Source organism: Triticum urartu, chromosome 4A (genome assembly GCF_056163025.1).
Source record: "Triticum urartu cultivar PI428250 chromosome 4A, HENAU_Tu73, whole genome shotgun sequence".
In the NCBI taxonomy this organism is placed as follows: Eukaryota; Viridiplantae; Streptophyta; class Magnoliopsida; order Poales; family Poaceae; genus Triticum; species Triticum urartu.
The window spans coordinates 5,912,591-5,937,097 of NC_141876.1; the positions used below are offsets into that span (position 1 = coordinate 5,912,591).

The window sequence follows — 24,507 nt, forward strand, 5'->3', positions numbered from 1 at the left end:
CGGAGTGGGCATACGGTTGATGAGGTAACATGCCGTAAGAAAGGCCTCATCCCAAAACCAAAGTGGAAGAGAGGAGTGCGCTAGCAAGGCAAGACCAGTCTCAATCAAATGTCGGTGTTTGCGCTCGGCAACACCGTTCCGCTGGGAGGTATGTGGACAGGACACTCGGTGAGAGATGCCCGTGCGTTGAAAGTAGTGATGGAGTTTGTGGTATTCACCACCCCAGTCGGACTGAACGGCCTTGATTTTATAATCCAGAAGGCGTTCGACATGAGCCTGAAAGTTGTAGAAAACATGCTCAACATCAGACTTGTGTTTAAGCAAATAAATCCAGGTGAAGCGCGTGTAGTCATCAATAAAACTAACATAATATTTGTACCCTCCCGACGAAGCAAGAGCGGGACCCTAAACATCTGAATGTATTAATTCAAGAGGTACAGTAGTGATATGAAACGAAGTAGAATAAGGGAGTTGATGACTCTTAGCACGCTGACAGGCATCACAAACTAACGGTGAATTATTTGAACTAGAACACGGAAGGTCATGACTCCGAACAATGGAAGTGACCACATTATTTGTAGGATGACCAAGACGTTGATGCCATTGCGATGACGAAAGTCGAACACCGGAGGAGGCACAGCGAGACGATGAAGATGATGCACGAGCGAAGGGGACCAGATAGACCCCCCGTAACTTCTACCGTGAAGGATGACGCGCCTGGTTGCTTTGTCCTTAACAAGGAAAAAACGACGGTGAAATTCAACAAAGACGTCATTATCATAGAGAAGACGATAAACAGAGAGAAGATGCTGGCTGATGTGTGGAACATGAAGGATGTTACGCAGTTGAAGAGATGAGCCGGGTAAGCGCGAATGACCAATGTGTGAAATAGACAAACCTGCACCATTGGCCACCTGAACCTGATCCTTGCCGTCATAGCGCTCGTGAACCTGGAGGCGCTCAAGATCATTGGTCAAGTGATCCGTAGCCCCGGTATCCAGCACCCAAGGGAAGTCGACGGTGTTGGTGGAGGCCGAGTTTGCGGTGCGGGAGTTGTGATCCTGATCATAGCGCTTGCGGCAGTCATCGACTTCATGGCCCCAGTTCTTGCAAATTTGGCACCGGGGACGCCAGCGATTGCGACGCCCACCTCCTCCGCCGTTGTTGGTGCCGGCGTTGCCCCCTCCACCTTGCCGGCATAACCAGCGTTGCGGTCACAGCCGCCGGTGTTGCCGCCATTACCGCCCTGGCGGTTCTGCCCTGGCTGGCCATGTCCATCAGCCGGGCGCCCCCCACCATGGGAGGGATAGGGATCGGAGTAGGGCGCGCGTCCGCCCGCGCCGTACGAACCCGAACGGGTCACGGCGTTCGCGGAGGGAGACCACCCCTCCACCACACTCTGTTGTGCCTGCAGCGCCTCGAAGGACAGAACCAATGAGTAAAAACTAGAGTAGGGCATGGGTGCGTTACTCACGCCCAAGGAGGCGGCGATGTAGTTGTAGGCGGAGCCGAGGCTGGTGAGGATGTGATCGATAAGCTCATCATCACGGATCGGAGAGCCGGCGGCGGCCATAGTGTCGGCCAGGGCCTTCATCTTGTGCATGTATTCCGCGGCAGACATATCGTCCTTCCTCAGCGACTGAAGTTGTCGCCGGATGTGGCGGACATTGGCGCGACTCTGGGCGCCGAACATGGCGGTGACGACTGTCCATACCGCATGCGCCGACTCGCAGCCAATAAGTTGGCATGCAATATCCTCATCCATGGAGGTGAGAAGAAGCCCCTTGACGCGCTGATCTTGAACCCACCATTGGTGGTACTCCATGTTGGTGATATTGCTTTGAGTTCCCCCCAGATACATGTTGCTGCTCCGACGCCTCCTGATGCGCCCGACGTGCATGTCGCACCGCCCGATGCAGGCGTGGCTGCCTCGCCCGATGACACGACCGCGGACGCGGCTGGGTCGCCACCCTCGCCCGGTCCTTAGCGCCTTCATCTCCCTTCTTCAGATTCCTTTTGCCTAGCTCTGCAGCCGTCAGTGCCACGGTTGTTGGCCCAGATAGCGTCGCCCAATACTTTCCGGCAACGGCGACGACCGACGACGAACAACGACGAAGAAACTTGCTTGCTGAACTCGATGAATTACTTTTACGCCGAGCTGCATCGTGCGCAAAGCTAGCTTCCTCTAGCTAGTTTGCTCCTGATCGATCTGCTCTAATCGATCTATGTGAATATACTGTAACCAACGTCAATAATACACGCATGTACACAGCGGCCGGACGGCCGGAGAACAACGCACGCACGCAAGAGTTGGCTGATTGCCACAGGAACGTATCGTCCCTGTTTGATCTGTATTGATTCACAAACCACAATTGTTTTGGTTACAAGGGGATACGTGACTATATATACTAGCTAAGCCAACTAGTACTAGTCCTACCCGGTGATTGACTTGGAAACCTACTCGGATACATGTACAAGCACATGTACGTGAAGGACACGGACACATATTGTCGTGTTTACTTCCAACAATCACCCCCCTAAACACGATGTCGTTACATCACAACTCCGACACCGATCTTTCTTCGCATCACCAAGTACTTCTTTCGATCCAAAGCCTTGGTTAAGATGTCCGCCAGCTGATCATCGGTGCAGTTGTAGTTGACCTCCGTCTTACCTTCTTCCACACAGTCCTTCATGTAGTGATACATCGTATCAATGTGCTTGCTCCTATCACGCCGCACTGGATCCTCCCGTAGAAAAGTTTCAGACTTACTATCAACATTAAGCACCACTTGTTCCGGATCCCGATCCATGAAATCACTGTATAGCCGTCCTAGCCACACACCTTCACACGCCACAGTGGCAGCTGCAATATACTATTGCATTAACTGCGGGTGCTTTACTCTTCTTGTTCAGCTCAAGACGAGGTTTCGTTGGAGCGTCAATTGGATTGCAATATTTCATGCCACGACTTTCAAGTACCATCATTGCGTATGCCTCCCTGCATAGTGTGATCCTCTCCGTCGTTCGATGTATCTCTATCCCGGGGTAGTAGCTCAAAAGACCTAGATCATCCACCTTGAAAAGCTCTTTCATCTGTAGCTTAAACTTTGCAATCACATCTTCATCCGCTCCGGTAATTAATAGGTCGCCGACGTAGATACCAACTAGTAGACGATCCCTTCCTTCACCTCTCTTGTACATTGCATGCTCTAGTGGGGCTTTCTCAAATCCAAGAGAAATCATTGTCCGATCAAGTTTGATGTTCCACTCCCGAGGTCCTTGCCATAGCCATACAAGATTTTGTGTAACTTCAGTACCTTGTGCTCTTCTCCCTCTTTGATGAAACCCGGTGGTTGATTCACATACACGTCTCCTTCTATCTCGCCCTTCAAATACATGGAGTTTACATCCATGTGATGTACTTTCCATGATTCCTGAGCCGCGAGAGCGATGAGTAATCTCACCGACTCCATCTTTGCAATAAGAACGAACACTTCTTCAAAGTCCATACTTTCCTCTTGCACATACTCTTTGGCCACAAACCTCACTTTGTGCTTCATGCACCCTTCAACATCTTTCCTGACCTTAAATTGCCACTTGAGCTCTATCGCTTTTTCATTGTTAGAAAGATCCACAAGCTCCCATGTATTATTGTCAGGGATCGACCCCAACTCTTCTTTCATAGCATGACGCCAACACTCCTTCGTATTTGCGTCCACAAATTCCGCCGGTTTTTCAGTGCTTGCTAGACACCGTCGCCCACTCCCGTTCACCATTACCGGGTTAATCGTCCGAAGAAATCTCTCCGGATATGGGTGTAACTCCGGATGTAGATGATCGGTTGTAGATGGACGTGTCGTTTTCTCCAGTACTTTCAGAGGCGACATAGATGCTGAAGTGACATCATCTTCTGCGTACAATTCTGCTAGCAACTGCGAGCCACCACTCATGCTCGCTTCTAGGCTGACAAATAGAGTACTGGACATACTTGCTGACTGGCCACCACCAAGTGATGCTACTGCACCCCCTGCGCATGAAATTGGTGCTGCATCATTTACACGTAGTAAAGTTCCAGGTGCCACCACGTATGAACCATGAGACACTTCCCCAAGTGGGTCTTTTCCCTCCACGTGGTGATGCTTGAGCTGCTAGCTTGCAGTGGCCACCACCGCCCAACTCGCTGGAGTGACCGGCTTCTTCTGGGTACCCGTCCTTTGCTAGGCTGCGCCCTCCGACGCACATGGCTGGGCTTTGCAACAGAACGCGTGTGCCTCGCTCGCCTCGACTCGCTACTTGGCGACCGTCTGCAACGCTCTTTGTCGAGTTGTTTTCGTGGACATCTGGCGCCACGTACGCCATTACGTCATTGTCTTTTGTGTCGCTATTGCGGCCGCCTACGTGCCTCTCCTTCAGTTGGCCAACATAAAGACTGCTTCTCCATGATCGAGCACACACTGCTTTCGTTGCATCCGATCCAGCAAAGTTAGCACTTACGTTTGTAGCATCGAGGTAAGTTTCGGAGTCACCTCCCGCATCAGTAGCATCGACACAAGTTTCCGAACCATGATTATGAAGATGAACTTTTTCTTTCACGAGCACGGCAATTTCTTTAGCCGGCGCTTGAAGAAATGGATCCTGCTTTTCCACGAGTTCACACATCAATATCATGTCACTATCATCTCCTTGCTGGGCTATGAGCGCCTTCTGCTTCGGTGCTTTCTCGCAGTCAGCCTTGAAGTGACCGAGGAGGCCACAGCTATAACACCTCACTTTCCTGATGTCAAACTTTCTCCTTGGTGGTGGTGCAGCCTCATGGTCTGAGTCGTCGTCCGAGTCGGTGAAGTTCTTTCTCGCCGAACGCTGCTTTCCCTTCTCCTTCCTGCTGCTCGTGGATCCGCCTTGCTTTTCGAGGGCGATCCACTGCGCCGTGAGCATCACAAGCTCGTCGTTCCTCCCGTCCCCAAGACTGTACCGCATCCGCTCATCGTGAGCCTTGTAACGTCCGACAAGATCATCTATGGAGAGAGTCGCGAAATCGACGCACTGCTCGATCGCCGTGACAATTTGCAGGTACCGGGGAGGGGCCGCACGCAAGAACCGCCGGACAACCGAGGCCTCGATGAGGTTTTCTCCAAGCGCGCGGATCCGATTGACGAGAATAGCCACCCGTGAAGCCAACGCATCCACGGACTCATCGTCGCCCATGACCAAAGTCTCGTAGTTCCTTAGGAGAGTTTGGAGATTGGCTTGCTTGACGCGGGTGTATCCCTCGAACATGAGTTTCAACGTATCCCACACCTCCTTCGCCGTTGCTTTGGCGATCAGGTGCTGGAGGACATCCATCGGCCTCACCGAATAAATCGCTGACGCCGCCTGCCGATCCTTCCGGTGCTTGGCTCCCTCCTTCTTGAACGCGTCGCCTCCGGGATCCACCGCGTCCCATAGCTCGTTGGCGCGGAGACCACACTCCATGAGGGCCTTCCAGACCCCGAAGTTCTTGCGATCAACCCGTGGATACGACGAACTCGCCGAAGCAGCAATTACTTTAGCCGCACCGGAGTACTCCGCCAGCTGCTTGGTCTTCTCGTCATCCGCCATGATCCTCCGTTACTAGAAGATCAACTTGGCTCTGATACCAATTGTTGGCCCAGATAGCGTCGTCGAGTACATTCCAGCAACGGCGATGACCGACGACGAACAACGACGAAGAAACTTGCTGGCTGAACTCGATGAATTACTTTTATGCCGAGCTGCACCGTGCGCAAAGCTAGCTTCCTCTAGCTAGTCTGCTCCTGATCGATCTGCTCTGATCGATCTATGTGAATATACACTGTAACCAACGTCAATAATACACGCACGTACACAGCGGCTGGACGGCCGGAGAACAATGCACTCACGCAAGACTTGGCTGATTGCCACAGGAACGTATCGTCCCTGTTTGATCTGTATTGATTCACAAACCACGGTTGTTTTGGTTACAAGGGGATACGTGACTATATATACTAGCTAAGACAACTAGTACTAGTCCTATCCGGTGATTGACTTGGAAACCTACTTGGATACATGTACAAGCACATGTACTTGAAGGACACGGACACATATTGTCGTGTTTACTTCCAACAACGGTACTGACAGGTCCATGGGCTTGAGAACCAGCTTGTCCCCCAAGCTGCGCAGATGGAAACGGTTGATTCCGTAGTCTTCATATGTAGCATAAGAAGCAGGGAATCTTTTCCACCGAATAAGTACCTGAAGCAAAGGAGAATTATCTTTCTTAATTAGGAGATGGTCCAGTATTTCCTTGGGTTGCAGATCTTCAGTGCCAAGTAGAAGTGGTGCTCCAAAAGTTGTGAAGATTGGTGGTATGGTTTAGCACATGTTGTCAAATGAAACATAGGATGAACCAAGCAGCTCAAGCGTAAGTTGCAGTGTCAATTCTCTTCAGAATCTTGTAGGGCCAAAATACCTGAAAGAAAATTTAGGAAATGCCATGCCGACCACAGAGGATTGAGCACATGGCTGTATCTTGAGGAAAACAGAGTCTCCTATATCTATGACATTCTGCTCATCTTGGTTCATCGATCCAACAATAGGATGCATCATGATCATACAAAAATTTAGCTATACTATGAGCAACTTCGCTGGCCTCCCTCGGACAGTGTAAAATATTAACATTTCCAATCATACCTACCGTGACAAAGCAATTGGCAAAGACCGCTGTTGCCTCACCCCAAATTCTACCTAGACCGGCGCAAGCCTCGACCACTTCAACGGCATCAGCTTCAACCTGTATGGAGTTATGGCCTAGGGAGTTCGCAATAATTAATCCATGGTTCATTGTTATCGCTTCCGCTGTTGCAGTGTCTGTAACATATGGATTGTAGCGCACGATGTTGCTAGGAAAGAACCGTGCTTGACACAGATTACATCCATGTTGCACCTCTTCCTTCGTCCACATAAAATGACACGTCAACATTCACTTTGATGAATCTAGTTGGCGGCCTCTTCCATCACTGATCAGTGTGATTTGTTGGCCCTGTTGAGTCCCTAATTGCTCACTGGAAAAATAGCACACCTAGTTTGCACGTCAATAACACTTCTTGTGATGGGTGATATACTTGGTCGCCGTCCTTTTGCCATCGTGGAAGCCACCAAAGATACCAACAAGCAGTAGCACAGATGGCTTTTTGTTTCCTTTGATTATGTGGGAATTCGCTGGAGCATCGCAAAGTTTTCAGATTAGATATGAAACATTTATAATACAGGCCCACAAAAATCAACGACTTCAATGAGTCTTAGGGATGCGGATTTGATGAACATGGTTCTATGTGAACCCCTTATGAATAGTAATTTTAAAAAAAAGTACCAGATAAAATAAATAAAATGAAATAAATTCTAACATACATAGTCAACCAGTATACTCAGGTATGAAGTTCCACGAAGAAATGACATTTGTGGTGTTGTGGGAAAAATGGAAAATCGGTACTATATTAAGAAACACTATTTGATGAATAGTAAAGTCTTGATTGTATTTATTCACTAAGTATTTATCCTAGTAGAATGGTCAACCAAGTTTGAAATGCCAATTTTTTAGAATTTTAGAATTTTTCGTAGTATTTCTCTGAATTTACTATTCACATGTGTGCGCGTGGAACCATGTTCACCGCTATATTTCCTGGAGTCTGAGATTATATTTGAACTATTATAATTTGGTCCCAGCCCTCCATGGATGTCATTAAATGATAAAAATGTGCACGCAGTTAAAACATTCATCAATGTTTATAAAAAAATCAGATTTTTTTGAAACTATTTTTTAATTTACTGTTCATCAAGGAGCATGTGAGCTCTGAATCAAAAAAGCACTTTCACTTCTTTACCATTTATAATGCCAAGGAACTCATCAGTTTTGGTGGTAAGATCTTTTTTCTCTTTAGTAATAGAGTTTACCATACACGTTGAAGAGCATGGCTTGATAACGATGTCCAGGATCTCCTTAGTGATCGTGGCATACAGACAGGACACAATGTTCTAGTCCTTTGCACAGACTGCATCGGCTATCCGGCAACGTGCTTCGATGGTGTCATTGAGTGGTCGACGATACCGACTAAAGAAAAGCGATGATGATGTACGGGTTGCTCTAGGTGGTGAAGTTGGAGTCCTCAATATCTAGCACCATCAATCAAGGATTAGTATTCGGAATCTGATACCATGTAGAGGAGTAAGATATGACACAACACTTGACAGGCATTATTAATCATCAATGATGATGTACATATACAAGGGTAGCAGTCATTGATGTGTCGATCACAGTGATGCAAAGGTCGAGGGGTTTTATCTCCTTTCCAGAAAAAAAAGGAGTAGCAGCCAGGCGCACGTAACAGAAACCCTAATTAAACCCTACATGCACACCTCTATATAGGTGCAGAAGATCCATGGCATATGTGGAACGCTATAAAAAAAACTAACATAGCATAGGTACAGAAGATCCAGAGGGAGACGTGGGCGTGAGACTAGCTAGCTATCATGCATGCGCCATGGTGTGACAGACCAAATAATTTGCACAGCCTCAATCTTGTCACGATGGCATCATCGATGATGTGGCAGCGACCATCTGCGTCGTTGCCATCGATCGATGTACATCTTATGTAGTAGTACATATATATGTAAGCATGCGTACTCAGCTCGTGTATATATAGAGATGTATGCATGCGCAATCTATCGATAACCACAAGCTCCTTTCTTCCTCTCGTCTGCACTGCAAGCGAAGCAAGGGACATGCCGGGCGTGCTGAGGACGACGTGGCCGGAGCTGCTGTCGACGACAGACGGCTTCGCCATGAGGGCCATCCACCACGACCGTCCGGAGCTGCGGATCATCGAGATGATGGACGGCGACCCGCCGCCGCCCAACTTCGAGAACGACCGCGTCATCCTCTGGGTCACCCCCACGATCGGTTTCGACCTCATCGTCTCCCAGGTCCCAACCGTCGGATAGACGCCACTTCCGGCCGGCGGGCGCCAATAAACTACTACTACGTAGTCCAGTAAATAATGTGAGCCGGATACCTTGGTCGATGGGCGCCGCTGGCCGTGCATCCAAGCATCCCGGCCGACCGGTGTACCACTAGCTACCTGCCTACGCCTGCGTGCTTGCATGCATGCCGTAATAAACATCCATCCATCCTACTGGTGGTTGATATAAATATACAGAAGTGCTTGACAGACGATAGTTTCCGCCCAATCTGCGAGCGTCAGTTCCTTCCCGTCCAAAGCTCGGTGCATGCACGATCAGTGTAGCACTGCCATAAGGTATAGTCGGTGTTGATTATCAATGGACATACCTTCACAGAAGGTTGAACTTCTGCATATACTCCTTAACAGTGCCGCTTCCATGCTTCAGGGCCCGGAACTGACGCTTCTTGATTGCCATCAATCTTGAGGGGATGTGAGCTTTGCAGAACCCATCCCTTGCATTCAAGGTGATCACGCGGTCACCTTACATAAGCTTGAAGTTGTCCCAGCAAGCTAAGGCGGAACCATCAAGGAAATAAGAGGCATACAACACCTTATCATGGTCTGTGCAGTTGCCGAGCTCAAGCTTGTCATCCGCGGTGCCGATCCAATAATCAGCATCCGAGGTGCGTGCTTCATGAATGAGGTAAGATCGGGGCATCCACAATCAGCGGCCCGCAACGAAGGGCAATGGATGCCCCTCTTACCGTGTTCATGACAATTCTGTGAGCCAGATTGACCGGGAAAGCTACCCCCTTTGACTTCCCTGACAATCGTTGTTTCAGCTAATATATTTTTAATACAAAAGATATATGTTACCTTTTTTTTACTATGTGATATACGTTACCTTTGTTCCTTCAAAGGCATATAGAAGAGTAAATGTAGGACTATTTGAATCATTGCTGTTTTAACTAATATTTTACAAATTACAAAAACCTATGGTAAGTTTGTTCCTTTGAAGGCATATAGAAGATTCAATGTAGACCTATTTGACTTGTTGTTTTTCTAGAGTTGAAACATTTGAAATTTCTAGATCAATGTACGTTTCAAGTTAATGGATGGATGGAATGTCAGTTATGTACCTTTAATATGTACAAAATTTAACAGGCATTGGATCGATTCATCCTATGAATATGAATGGCAAGATCAAAGTTGGTGCGTGCAAATCCAAAGATGCACATCCACACAAGTGCGAGTGGAAGCATATGCCCTCTCTTTCTAGATCCAAAGTCCGAGTCGGCATCATTAGTTAATCCACGGATGAATACATCGTTGTTATCGACATAAGAGGAGATTAATTAAGCTGCATGCAATACGTCCACTCTACTCAGAGTCATGCATGTACAAATACATGCGTCATGCATGTGTATATACTCCCTCCGTTCCTAAATATAAGTCTTTGTAGAGATTTCACTATGGACCTTACATCCGTATGGAGAGAGAGAGCACCAGTTCTATCCACAGTGCAGTGCGGCCAGCTCCTCGCTTCTTGCACTGATCACCTGCAGGTTTCCTCTCTTCTCTCATGCATGCATGTATTTCATTTCCTTTCCACCGAGTGATGAGTAATCACATGCTTGTTATATACACTACCGGAATCGATGCCGTCGGCATAGCCCTGATTCCCATCGGGACAGGCCAATGCCGACGGCCCCCGTCGGCATAGCCCTGATTCCCATCGGGACAGGCCAATGCCGACGGCCCCCGTCGGCATAGGGCCGTCGGCAACATATCCGTCGGTGTAGTCCGGAAGGCCGTCGGTATAGAAAGGCCGTCGGCATAGATCCTATGTCGACCGCTTCCATACATCTATGCTGACAGGGGCGGCCGTCGGCAACGTTTCCGCCGTCAAGAGCCGCCGTCAAGTGCTGCCCAACCAGGAGCAGCCACGTGGCATATGTGCATACTACGGCGACGGCCTAGCCGTCGGCATATATACGCAACGTGGCTGCTCCTGGTCGCTCCTGGGGCACAGCTAGCCGTCGGCATACGTTTGAAACTACGCCGATGGCCTAGCCGTCGGCATAGTTGTGCCCCACGAGTTATCAGTCTGGTTACTCAGTTTCAAAAGTATGCCGACGGCCTAGCCGTCGGCATAGGTGCCACGTGGCGCCCACTGGTAGCTCGTGCCAGCCCTATGACGACGGCTAGGCCGTCGGCATAGTTTGTATCTGATTTTTTTCTGTTTGTTTTCAGTTCAATTCAATTCAAATATATAGCAGATATCAGCAGATATATAAGATGGAAATAGACATACAGAACACATCTAACTATCATCCGGCACCGTCACAATAATATGTGTCATCACAAAGCATAAGTATCATCACAATCAACAAATAGCATATAAAGAAGCACACAAAGTCATCTAAAGGACCATAAAAGACCACAAGTTTATCATCATCACCACACCCAAGTAACCCAAAGGCTTGAGCGCCAGGACGTCGAGCACCGCGGAGGTCGTCACCGCCAAGTCCACCAAAGCCCAGGTCTTCACTGCTAGCGGCAGCGCTACCGCCAAGACCGCCTCCACCTCCGTAGATCAGAGTGGTCGGGCTTCGTGACTCGGGAGTGCTGCGAAGACCACCACCAACGGTTGATCCACCGGTTCCTTGGATGTTGAAAAGACATGTTAATTAACGGGATATATGACTGTGTTGAAAGGCATGATATGCTTTGGGTGAATAGATTGGGGATGAACTAACCGGCGAGGGGCCAGCGTTCTGTGCCAGAAACTCCTCAAAGGTAAGCAGCCTTGGTTGTGGTGGAGGAGATGATGTTGATTGCAATTGAGGAACCCTGCCGTCCGCCATTTCCTGAAGAGTGTACTGCATCCGGCGATTGTTCTGCTCATGGTATGCATAAAGGCTCTCGTGCCACGCCATGGTCTCCTGGCATGTGTACTCCATGTAGGCCTACGGTATGACATGATGGAACTCATAAAACTACTAAATGCGTAAAATAAAGTGAGCAATGAAGATAAGAGGGAAAATACTTATAGATTGCCGCTCCTGAAAGAGGGACTGTGACTGTGCATTGGTCATGGGCGTGCTCGTGCGCTGGCTCAGGCTCGGGCCGATCCGACGGAGCTGTGTGTAGGAGATAGTAGGAGTGATCAGAGCATCGAGAATCGCCTCCCGACCGTGCTACTTGGGCCCCATGCCCACCACCACCCTCTCGTCCAGATCCGCCGCAATGGGGTCAGGTGTGTCAGGATGTAACCTTAGATACCCATCGGAGTAGGCCTTCTTCCTCTGCGCGGTCTTCTTGCTGTAGTACTTGGGCTTGCCAGGCTTGGAGTCCTTCCGCGTATGGGCGATCTCCCACGCCTCCATGTGTGAGAGAGGCCGCTTCAGTTTCTCCTCCTACACCACCAAACAGAGGTTAGTCATACATAAGAAAGTGATGTTAAATAGAAGAAGAAGAATGTTTAATGAGGTTAGTCATACATTAAGTGTCTTGTGGAGAAAGTGGTTTCGGTTTCCCTGAGCATGTACTCCCTCCCTCCCTCGGTTAGCCTTGTTTTTGATGCTCGTAGCCGCCCAGGCTCCATCCTTATCACACCAAAGATCCACCAATGCTGCCCAGGACTCGTCTTTTCCATAACACCAATTTGGACACACCTACATAATGAAAGGATAATGGCATGTCAACATGAAACGGTGAAATGTACCACAAATATCGGAATGAAAAATCTTTTATACTTACCGCCAAGTACTCCTGCCTCTCCAAGGTAATGCCCATCCTCCGCGCTTCTCCCATGGTCATCTTCACACCAAGAGCGTCATGATAGTATGTTGAGATGGCCACATAGCGCACCTCGTACTGCATCTGGCGGGCCATCTTCTTGCATTGGCGCAACACGATCTGGTCGGCTCTGGCCTTGTGCTCTGGAAGAACTCGATAGAATTTCTACAATCATGCATGAAACAAGAATGGAAGAAGCCATGAGTGCTACCTCTTGAGCTTGCATTGGATTTCCCCGAAGAGGAAAGGATGATGCAGCAGAGTAGCGTAAGTATTTCCCTCAGTTTTTGAGAACCAAGGTATCAATCCAGTAGGAGGCCACACTCAAGTCCCTCGTACCTGCACAAAACGATAGCTACTCGCAACCAACGTGATTAGGGGTTGTCAATCCCTTCACGGGCACTTACGAGAGTGAGATCTGATAGATATAACATTTTTGGTATTTTTGGTATAGAGATGCAAAGTAAAAAGAAAAAGGCAAAGTAAAAAAAGCAAAACAAGATTAAAGTGATGGGGATTGATAGGATGAGAATAGACCCGGGGCCATAGGTTTCACTAGTGGCTTCTCTCAAGAGCATAAGTATTCTACGGTGGGTGAACAAATTACTGTTGAGCAATTGACAGAATTGAGCACAGTTATGAGAATATCTAGGCATGATCATGTATATAGGCATCACGTCCGTGACAAGTAGACCGAAACGATTCTGCATCTACTACTATTACTCCACTCATCGACCGCTATCCAGCATGCATCTAGAGTATTAAGTTAAAAACAGAGTAACACTTTAAGTAAGATGACATGATGTAGAGAGATAAATTCATGCAATATGAAATAAACCCCATCTTGTTATCCTCGATGGCAACGATGCAATACGTGCCTTGCTGCCCCTTCTATCACTGGGAAAGGACACCGCAAGATCAAACCCAAAGCTAAGCACTTCCCCCATGGCAAGAATTACCAATCTAGTTGGCCAAACCAAACGGATAATTCGAAGAGACTTGCAAAGATAACCAATCATACATAAAAGAATTCAGAGAAGATTCAAATATTATTCATAGAGAGACTTGATCATAAACCCACAATTCATCGGTCTCAACAAACACATCGCAAAAAGAAGAAGATTACATCGAATAGATCTCCACGAGAGAGGGGGAGAACTTTGTATTGAGATCCAAAGAGAGAGAAGAAGCCATCTAGCTAATAACTATGGACCCGAAGGTCTGAGGTAAACTACTCACACTTCATCGGAGAGGCTAGGATGATGTAGAAACCCTCCGTGATGACGGCCCTCTCCGGCGGAGCTCCGGAACAGGCCCCAAGATGGGATCTCAAGGATACAGAAAGTTGCGGCGGTGGAATTAGGTTTTTGGCTCCCTCTCTGTTCGTTTGGGGGTCCGTAGGTATATATAGGAGGAAGACGTACGTCAGTGGAGCTTCGGTGGGCCCACGAGGGTGGGGGCGCGCCTGGGGGTATAGGGCGCGCCCCCCTACCTCGTGCCCACCTCGAAGCTTCCTTGGTGTAGGGTCCAAGTCTCCTGGGTCTAATTCGGGAAGAAAATCACGTTCCAGAAAGGTTTATTCCGTTTGGACTCCGTTTGATATTCCGTTTCTTCGAAACACTGAAATAGGCAAAAAAACAACAATTCTGGCTGGGCCTCCGGTTAGTAGGTTATTCCAAAAATAATATAAAAGTGGAAAATAAAGCCCAATATAGTCCAAAACAGTAGATAATATAGCATGGAGCAATCAAAAATTATAGATACGTTGGAGACGTATCAGGCATCCCCAAGCTTAATTCCTACTCGTCCTCGAGTAGGTAAATGATAAAAAGAGAATTTTTAATGCGGAGTGCTACTTGGCATAATTTCAATGCAAATCTTCTTAATTGTGATATGAATATTCTGATTCGAAAGATTCAAGACAAAAGTTTATGTTGACATAAAAATAATAATACTTCAAGCATACTAACAAAGCAATTATGTCTTCTCAAAATAACATGGCCAAAGAAAGTTATCCCTACAAAATCATATAGTCTGGCTATGCTCTATCTTCACCACACAAAGTATTTAAATCATGCACAACCCCGATGACAAGCCAAGCAATTGTTTCATACTCTAACTTTTTCAAAACTTTTTCAATCTTCACGCAATACATGAGCGTGAGCCATGGATATAGCACTATAGGTGGAATAGAGTGGTGGTTGTGAAGAAGACAAAAAAGGGGAAGATAGTCTCACATCAACTAGGCGTATCAACGGGCTATGGAGATGCCCATCAATAGATATCAATGTGAGTGAGTAGGGATTGCCATGCAACCACTACTAGAAAAAGGCCTACTAATGGCGTATCAGTTTTGCCTACTAATGGCGCACTACTGGTGCGCCATTAGTATCACGCCACTAGTATTTTTAGTGGTGCGCCATTAGTACACCAGATAGTAATGGTGCACCAGTAGTGTGCCATTAGTATGCCTAGAGGTGCGCCATTACTATCTGACTTAGTAATGGCGCACCGCATAGAAGTGCGCCATTAGTAATAAATTTTTTTCAATTTTTTTTAAAAAAAAATTCAATTTTTTTTATTTTTTTCTTAATCTCAGGTCACTATGGCTTAATCTCAGGTCAAATCGCACACTGTGGTTAAACTTCCCGAAAGGTCACCCATCCTCACAGCACCACCTCACTTCACAGGCACTTGTTGATATATCTATCATATCAATCCTATTAAACCTTGCTGATGTCTAGGACTTTGTTCATGTTCATGAGTATGATGAAATTTTAAAAAAATATTTCAAACTTCCCGGTCATATTACGTATCATATTTTGGAAAATAATTAAAAAAAAATTCGAACCAATTTTTTTTCTGTTACTAGTGGCGCACCTAGCATACGGTGTGCCACTAGTAAGTTTGAATTATTTTGAATATTTTTGCCTCCGGATCTTAAAAGCCCCGTAACTTTTTTCTGTTAGGTTTTTGGGGATTTTGAAAATTTGGATGTAACTTTTCGAGTAGATGATTTTTCATATAGAAAACTTTTTAATCCGAGTTCGTATGCAAATGTTATGCCCATTTTACAAATTCCAGAGAGATTTTGCAAATAAAGTCGAAATTCATATTTGTAAATTTTCCCAACAACTAGACCACATATCACATGGGAAACTTATTTTCTTTTAATTTTTTGACATTTCCATCAATTTTTTTATTTTTTTAAACTGAAAAGGCGGTCCAGGGGGTGCATTCGGTGGAAATTTTGGGCCAAGTTAGTAATGGCGCACCGTGGGAGCGGTGCGCCATTACTAGTTAAACTAGTAATGGCGCACCACACCCACGGTGCGCCATTACTAGTTTTGAAAAAAAACAAATTCTGAATTTTTTTAGAAAAAAACTTAGTAATGGCGCACCAGTTGACAGTGCGCCATTACTAATAAATAAAAAAAAATTGAAAAAAAATTTGAAAAAAATTTACTAGTGGCGCACCGTGGATGTGGTGCGCCATTACTAGTTTAACTAGTAATGGCGCACTATCCACTGGTGCGCCATTACTAGTTTTGAAAAAAAATGAATTTTTTTTTGTTACTAATGGCACACCGTGGATGTGGTGCGCCATTAGTATTTGGACACTAATGGCGCACCAACACGTGGTGCGCCATTAGTATATACTAATGGCGCACCACATGTCTGGTGCGCCATTAGTGTCATTTCCATCTATAGCCCTTTTCCTAGTAGTGAACGTATGCACTAGAGTTATAAGTATATGAAAGCTCAAAAAGAAACTAAGTGGGTGTGCATCCAACTTGCTTGCTCATGAAGACCTAGGGCAATTTGAGGAAGCCCTCATTGGAATATACAAGCCAAGTTCTATAATGAAAGATTCCCACTAGTATATGAAAGTGACAACATAGGAGACTCTCTATCATGAAGATCATGATGCTACTTTGAAGCACAAGTGTGGTAAAAGGATAGTAGCATTGTCCCTTCTCTCTTTTTCTCTCATTTTTTTATTTTTTTATTTAGGCCTTTTCTCTTTTTATGGCCTCTTTTTTTATTTGGGCTTCTTTGGCCTATTTTATTTGTTTATTTTTGTCTGGAGTCTCATCTCGACTTATGGGGGAATCATAGACAATGCTCTAAAAATGATGATCATCACACTTTTATTTTTCTTACAACTCAATAACTCGATACTTAGAACAAAATATGACTCTATATGAATGCCTCCGGCGGTGTACCGGGATATGCAATGAATCAAGAGTGACATGTATGAAAGAATTATGAACGGTGGCTTTGCCCCAAATACGATGTCAACTACATGATCATGCTAGCAATATGACAATGATGGAGCGTGTCATGATAAACTGGATGGTGGAAAGTTGCATGGCAATATATCTCGGAATGGCTATAGAAATGCCATAATAGGTTGGTATGGTGGCTGTTTTGAGGAAGGCATATGGTAGGTGTATGATACCGGCAAAAGGTGCGTGGTATTAGAGAGGCTAGCAATGGTGGAAGGTTGGGAAAAGGTGCATATAATCCATGGACTCAACATTAGTCATAAAGAACTCATATACTTATTGCAAAAATCTAGAAGTTATCAAAGCAAAGTATTACGCGCATGCTCCTAGGGGGATACATTGGTAGGAAAAGACCATCGCTCGTCCCCGACCGCCACTTATAAGGAAGACAATCAATAAATAAATCATGCTCCGACTTCATCACATAACGGTTCACCATACGTGCATGCTACGGGAATCACAAACTTTAACACAAGTATTCTTTAAATTCACAACTACTCAACTAGCATGACTCTAATATTATCACCTCCATATCTCAAAAAAATTATCATGCTTCAATCTTTTCTTAGTATTCAATGCACTCAAAAGAAAGTTTCACAAATCTTGAATACCAAGCATATTATTATTAAGCGAATTACCATGCTATTAAGAGACTCTCAAAATAATTTAAGTGAAGGATGAGAGATCAATAGTTTCTTTAAAACAAATCCACCACCGTGCTCTTAAAAGATCTAAGTGAAGCACATAGAGCAAAATTATAACGCTCAAAAGATATAAGTGAAGCACATAGAGCAAAACTACATAGCTCAAAAGATATAAATGAAGCACATAGAGTATTCTATCAAATTTTAATTCATGTATGGCTCTCTCAAAAGGTGTGTACAGAAAGGATGATTGTGGCACACTAAAACTCAAAGACACAAATAATACAAGACGCTCCAAGCAAAACACATATCATGTTGGTGAATAAAAATATAGCTCCAAATAAATTACCGATGGAAGTGGACGAAAGAGGGGATGCCTTCCGGGGCATCCCCAAGCTTTGACTTTTTGGTGTCCTTGGATTATCTTGGGGGTGCCATGGGCATCCCCAAGTTTAGGCTCTTGCCACTTCTTGTTCCATAATCCATCAAAAGAATTCACCCAAAACATGAATACTTCACAACACAAAACTCAAATAGAAATCTCGTGAGCTCCGTTAGAGAAAAGAAAACAAAAGACCACTTCAAGGTACTGCAATTAACCCATTCTTTATTTATATTGGTGTTAAACCTACTGTATTCCAACTTCTATATGGATAATAAACTATTTTACTAGCCATAGATTCATCAAAATAAGCAAACAACACACGAAAAACAGAATCTGTCAAAAACAGAACAGTCTGTAGTAATCTGTAACTAACGCAAACTTATGGAACCCCAAAAATTCTAAAATAAATTGATGTATGTGAGGAATTTATCTATTAATCATCTTCAAAAATAATTAACTAAATAGCACTTTCCAAATAAACATGACAGCAGTTCTCGTGAGCGCTAAAGTTTCTGTTTTTTACAGCAAGTTCAACAAGACTTTCCCCAAGTCTTCCCAACGGTTCTACTTGGCACAAACACTAATTAAACACAAAAAAAACAACCAAAACAGAGGCTAAATAATTTATTTATTACTAAATAGGAGCAAAAATAAATAAATAAAAATAAAATTGGGTTGCCTCCCAACAAGCGCTATCGTTTAATGCCCCTAGCTAGGCATAAAAGCAAGGATAGATCTAGGTTGTGCCGTAGTAATAAGATAGATCGGTGAAACTCATTTCATATTCTCTACGTTTGGTAGCAAGTTTTCTTTGAGGCAAGAAAAAGTAATCTAAAGGGCTAAATTTAATAGGACAGAAGTCCCCAAGATCAATTTTAGGAGGTATAGGTTCCTCTTTCGGCCCTTCGTATCGTACAACCAATTCATCATTATAAGCATTCTTTTGACAGAACCTTGTGAGCCTAAAATCAAGAGAGCATCCTAGCTCATTATTTTGAATATCCAAATCATCATTAAGTTCAGAGATTCTATCAATTAAAATATTGATTAGCACCTTTTTTCTAAGGTTTTCATTAAAAGCAACATAGTCAGGAGATTGAAAGCGCATAATTTCTTCTTGATCAAAGAGGATAGATTCTATGGGAGGACGACCAACGTCCACCCTATAGTGCGCAAAGATTTCTTTTGCTTCTTTTATTATGAATCTGAATTCATGAGCCAAAAAGATAGTAGCGGCACGCTTAATAGAAGAATTCTCGATATTAGAAAATTCTAGGAGAACTCTTTGTATAGATGGGTGCATATGCATAAATTGCCTTTCAAGTTCAATGATAAGCATGGCAATAGTGTCCGCAAGACTACTAGTTTTATGGAGAATAGAACCGCCCATAGAGGGCAAAGCACCGGCACAAGTAAAGAAATCTTGAATAACTCCTTTTCCAATAATATTACCACTACCGATTCGAAATCTTTTTGTATGGTAGGTAGGGGGTTCTTCAGCAGGAGCATCAGAATTTTCCATGATATTGTTATCGCTCATATCGGCGATAACTTCCCCAAATTCATACATAATGACAAGCAAACAATCCAACACACGGGCAAACAAAAGGCAAGCGAGAAAAAGGCAAACAGAAAAGAGAGGCGGAGAAGGAGAAGGAGATTGGGAAAGAGAGGGCGAATAAAACGGCAAGGGTGAAGTGGGGGATAGGAAAACAAGAGGCAAATGGCAAATAATGTAATGCGAGAGATAGGGATTGTGATGGGTACTTGGTATGTTGACTTTTTGTGTAGACTCCCCGGCAACGGCTCCGGAAATTCTTCTTGCTACCTCTTGAGCTTGCGTTGGATTTCCCCGAAGAGGAAAGGATGATGCAGTAGAGTAGCGTAAGTATTTCCCTCAGTTTTTGAGAACCAAGGTATCAATCCAGTATGAGGCCACACTCAAGTCCCTCGTACCTGCACAAAACGATAGCTACTCGCAACCAATGCGATTAGGGTTGTCAATCCCTTCATGGTCACTTACGAGAGTGAGATCTGATAGATATAACATTTTTGGTATTTTTGGTATAGAGATGCAAAGTGAAAAGAAAAAGGCAAAGTAAAAAGCAAAGCAAGATTAAAGTGATGGAGATTGATAGGATGAGAATAGACCCGGGGGCCATATGTTTCACTAGTGGCTTCTCTCAAGATCATAAGTATTCTACGGTGGGTGAACAAATTACTGTTGAGCAATTGACAGAATTGAGCATAGTTATGAGAATATCTAGGCATGATCATGTATATAGGCATCACGTCCGTGACAAGTAGACCGAAACGATTCTGCATCTACTACTATTACTCCACTCATCGACCGCTATCCAGCATGCATCTAGAGTATTAAGTTAAAAACAGAGTAACGCTTTAAGCAAGATGACATGATGTAGAGAGATAAATTCATGCAATATGAAATAAACCCCATCTTGTTATCCTCGTTGGCAATGATGCAATACGTGCCTTGCTGCCCCTTCTGTCACTGGGAAAGGACACCGCAAGATCGAACCCAAAGCTAAGCACTTCCCCCATGGCAAGAATTACCAATCTAGTTGGCCAAACCAAACGGATAATTCGAAGAGACTTGCAAAGATAACCAATCATACATAAAAGAATTCAGACAAGATTCAAATATTATTCATAGATAGACTTGATCATAAACCCACAATTCATCGATCTCAACAAACACACCGCAAAAAGAAGAAGATTACATCGAATAGATCTCCACGAGAGAGGGGGAGAACTTTGTATTGAGATCCAAAGAGAGAGAAGAAGTCATCTAGCTAATAACTATGGACCCGAAGGTCTGAGGTAAACTACTCACACTTCATCGGAGAGGCTATGATGATGTAGAATCCCTCTGTGATGACGGCCCTCTCCGGCGGAGCTCCGGAACAGGCCCCAAGATGGGATCTCGTGGATACAGAAAGTTGCGGCGGTGGAATTAGGTTTTTGGCTCCCGCTCTGTTCGTTTGGGGGTATGTAGGTATATATAGGAGGAAGAAGTACGTCGGTGGAGCTTCGGTGGGCCCACGAGGGTGGGGGGCGTGCCTGGGGGTATAGGGCGCGCCCCCCTACCTCGTGCCCACCTCGAAGCTTCCTTGGCGTAGGGTCCAAGTCTCCTGGGTCATATTCGGGAAGAAAATCACGTTCCAGAAAGGTTTATTCCGTTTGGACTCCATTTGATATTCCGTTTCTTCGAAACACTGAAATAGGCAAAAAAAACAGCAATTCTGGGCTAGGCCTCCGGTTAATAGTTTAGTCCCAAAAATAATATAAAAGTGGAAAATAAAGCCCAATATAGTCCAAAACAGTAGATAATATAGCATGGAGCAATCAAAAATGATAGATACGTTGGAGATGTATCAATGAGTTAAATCATTCATGAAACTAAAATGGACTTGTGCTTCTGAAGAGAACTCACCCAGAAAGTAGTGATCACGGCCTTGGCATGGGTGTCATGGTCTGCGTGGAGGGCCGCTTCCCAGTGGTCCCAGCTCGTGGCCAAAACCCAACGGTCCGGGTGCCTGACTGGATACGGACAGTATAGCCCCGGCCAGTGTAACTTCAGCAAGACGGTGATGAGGCTTTTGGGAATACGGGCCCCTTTAGAATATATCCAGTTGCTGCAAAAGAACGAAATATTAGCATGTGACAAGCAAAATAAATAACTACCGAGATGAGCATTTGATAAGCAAAATAATGAAATTATTATAAAATGGCACTTACTCTTTCCCCGTGGACTTAATGAGCCACTTCCGCTCCTCAGTAGCAGGAATCTGCTTTGGTAGCTTTGCGTTACCACGCAGCCACACCTTGCTGCCAACCCCCTCCCCGCCACCACCATCATCCCCGCCACCACCCTCCTCCTCGCCTGCCTCCTGCTCCTCGTCTGCCTCATCCCACTCCTCCTTGTCCCCCTCCCCAACCTCCTCCTCCTCGGCCCCATCCCGAACCTCCTCCTCCTCCTCCTCATTAGAGGGTACCTCACTAGAGGAGGGCCTCGAATACAACACCCCTAAGTCGGTGAGGTCCTTGAAATAGGGAAGCTGCGAGAAGGGGGTAGTGTGAGTCCAGTTGTGCATCTCACCATATCCCTCGAAGCCTATAGCTTTGGCTTTGTCTTTGCCTTTGACTTTAGGCTTGAGAGCTTTTAGCTGAGCAAGCACACCTGCCCCCGAAAATTTTGGAATCTCGGTTACTTCATGAACAACCCGACCTTTCATGAAGTTCTTCTCGTCTTCCCTATCTGGATGGTCTGGAGGGAGGAACTGTCGATGCAGGTCAAAGGCTACATACTTGCCACCCTTACTCAGCCAAATCATTCGCAGAGCCTGCATGCACGCTGGCCATGGCATCTTCCCACTTGTACACCATCTGCAGAATAGAGCACAGCCGGGAAAGTCATGAATGCAATAGTGCAACCAAACTTTCATCAAGAAATTTCTCTGCAGATCCTGGTCGTATGTCAACCTCGGAAAGTACCAAGAATGGTGTAGATCATCCACCGGCGGATGCATAAACACACCCAATTGCTTCCCCGGGTATTCAGGCCCCGGAATGATGAGAGACAAGAACATGGTCTTGCGTTGCATTAGGGCACCGGGAGGGAGATTGAGAAGAATTACAAACACGGGCCAACAGTTGTATGGATTGGACGACATACCATATGGATTGAACCCATCACCTGATATGGCTATTCTGACATTCCTAGCCTTGGCTGCTTCCTCGGGGTATTCTTCATCGAACGACTTCCATGCTTCGCCTTCCGATGGATGTACGATTTTATTTGGATTGTACCTTATACCCTCCTTGTGCCACTTCATCATTTTGGCAAACTCCTCCATGATGAAAAAGCGTTGCAGTCTTTCTATGAAATGGAGATACCGAAGATGCAAAAGGTCCGTCGTAAAGGGTTACGTCAATGCAAGTTTTGACACTAATCTAGATGAATCTAAGTCTCAATCTAGATACATATTGAAAGTGGGAGCAATTAGCTAGAGTAGCTCCGTGCAGAGCATTGTTGACATAAATATTTGCAAAATACTTACGGATCTGAATATAACAGACCCGGTGACTAAAATTATCTCACAAGCAAAACATGATCACACATTAGTACCCTTTGGGTGTTGGTCACATATCGATGTGGACTATGGGTGTTAATCACATGGTGATGTGAACTATTGCTGTTAAATCACATGGCGATGTGAACTAGATTATTGACTCTAGTGCAAGTGGGAGACTGAAGGAAATATGCCCTAGAGGCAATAATAAAGTTATTATTTATTTCCTTATTTCTTGATAAATGTTTATTATTCATGCTAGAATTGTATTAATCGGAAACATAATACATGTGTGAATACATAGACAAACAGAGTGTCACTAGTATGCCTCTACTTGACTAGCTCGTTAATCAAAGATGGTTATGTTTCCTAACCATGGACAAAGAGTTGTTATTTGATTAACGGGATCACATCATTAGTTGAATGATCTGATTGACATGACCCATTCCATTAGCTTAGCACCCGATCGTTTAGTATGTTGCTATTGCTTTCTTCATGACTTATACATGTTCCTATGACTATGAGATTATGCAACTCCCGTTTGCCGGAGGAACACTTTGTGTGCTACCAAACGTCACAACGTAACTGGGTGATTATAAAGGAGCTCTACAGGTGTCTCCAAAGGTACATGTTGGGTTGGCGTATTTCGAGATTAGGATTTGTCACTCCGATTGTCGGAGAGGTATCTCTGGGCCCTCTCGGTAATGCACATCACTTAAGCCTTGCAAGCATTGCAACTAATGAGTTAGTTGCGGGATGATGTATTACAGAACGAGTAAAGAGACTTGCCGGTAACGAGATTGAACTAGGTATTGGATACCGACGATCGAATCTCAGGCAAGTAACATACCGATGACAAAGGGAACAACGTATGTTGTTATGCGGTCTGACCGATAAAGATCTTCGTAGAATATGTAGGAGCCAATATGGGCATCCAGGTCCCGCTATTGGTTATTGACCGGAGACGTGTCTCGGTCATGTCTACATTGTTCTCGAACCCGTAGGGTCCGCACGCTTAAGGTTTCGATGACAGTTATATTATGAGTTTATGAGTTTTGATGTACCGAAGGAGTTAGGAGTCCCAGATGAGATCGGGGACATGACGAGGAGTCTCGAAATGGTCGAGACGTAAAGATCGATATATTGGACGACTATATTCGGACATCGGAAAGGTTCCGAGTGATTCGGGTATTTTTCGGAGTACCGGGTAGTTACGGGAGAAGCAATGAGCCTTGATGGGCTTTAGTGGGAAGAGGAGAAAGGGCCAAGGGGCTGCTGCGCCCCCCCTCCCGTCTGGTCCGAATTGGACTAGGGAAAAGGGGGCCGGCCACCTCTCCT

The 24,507-nt window shown here is 45.3% G+C and overlaps 1 protein-coding gene across 1 annotated transcript; it reads right to left on the reverse strand.

The window, feature by feature from the left end:
* Positions 1-4,053: 4,053 nt before the first annotated feature.
* Positions 4,054-5,601, reverse strand: LOC147974315 (uncharacterized). The gene has a single exon (XM_087520004.1). The coding sequence runs from the start codon at positions 5,599-5,601 to the stop codon at positions 4,054-4,056; it is 1,548 nt and encodes a 515-aa protein (XP_087376130.1).
* Between the last annotated feature and the right edge of the window lie 18,906 nt (positions 5,602-24,507).

Coding starts and splice junctions, on each gene's coding strand:
- LOC147974315 (XM_087520004.1), bottom strand. CDS start 5,601: ATGGCGGATGACGAGAAGACCAAGCAGCTGGCGGAGTACTCCGGTGCG.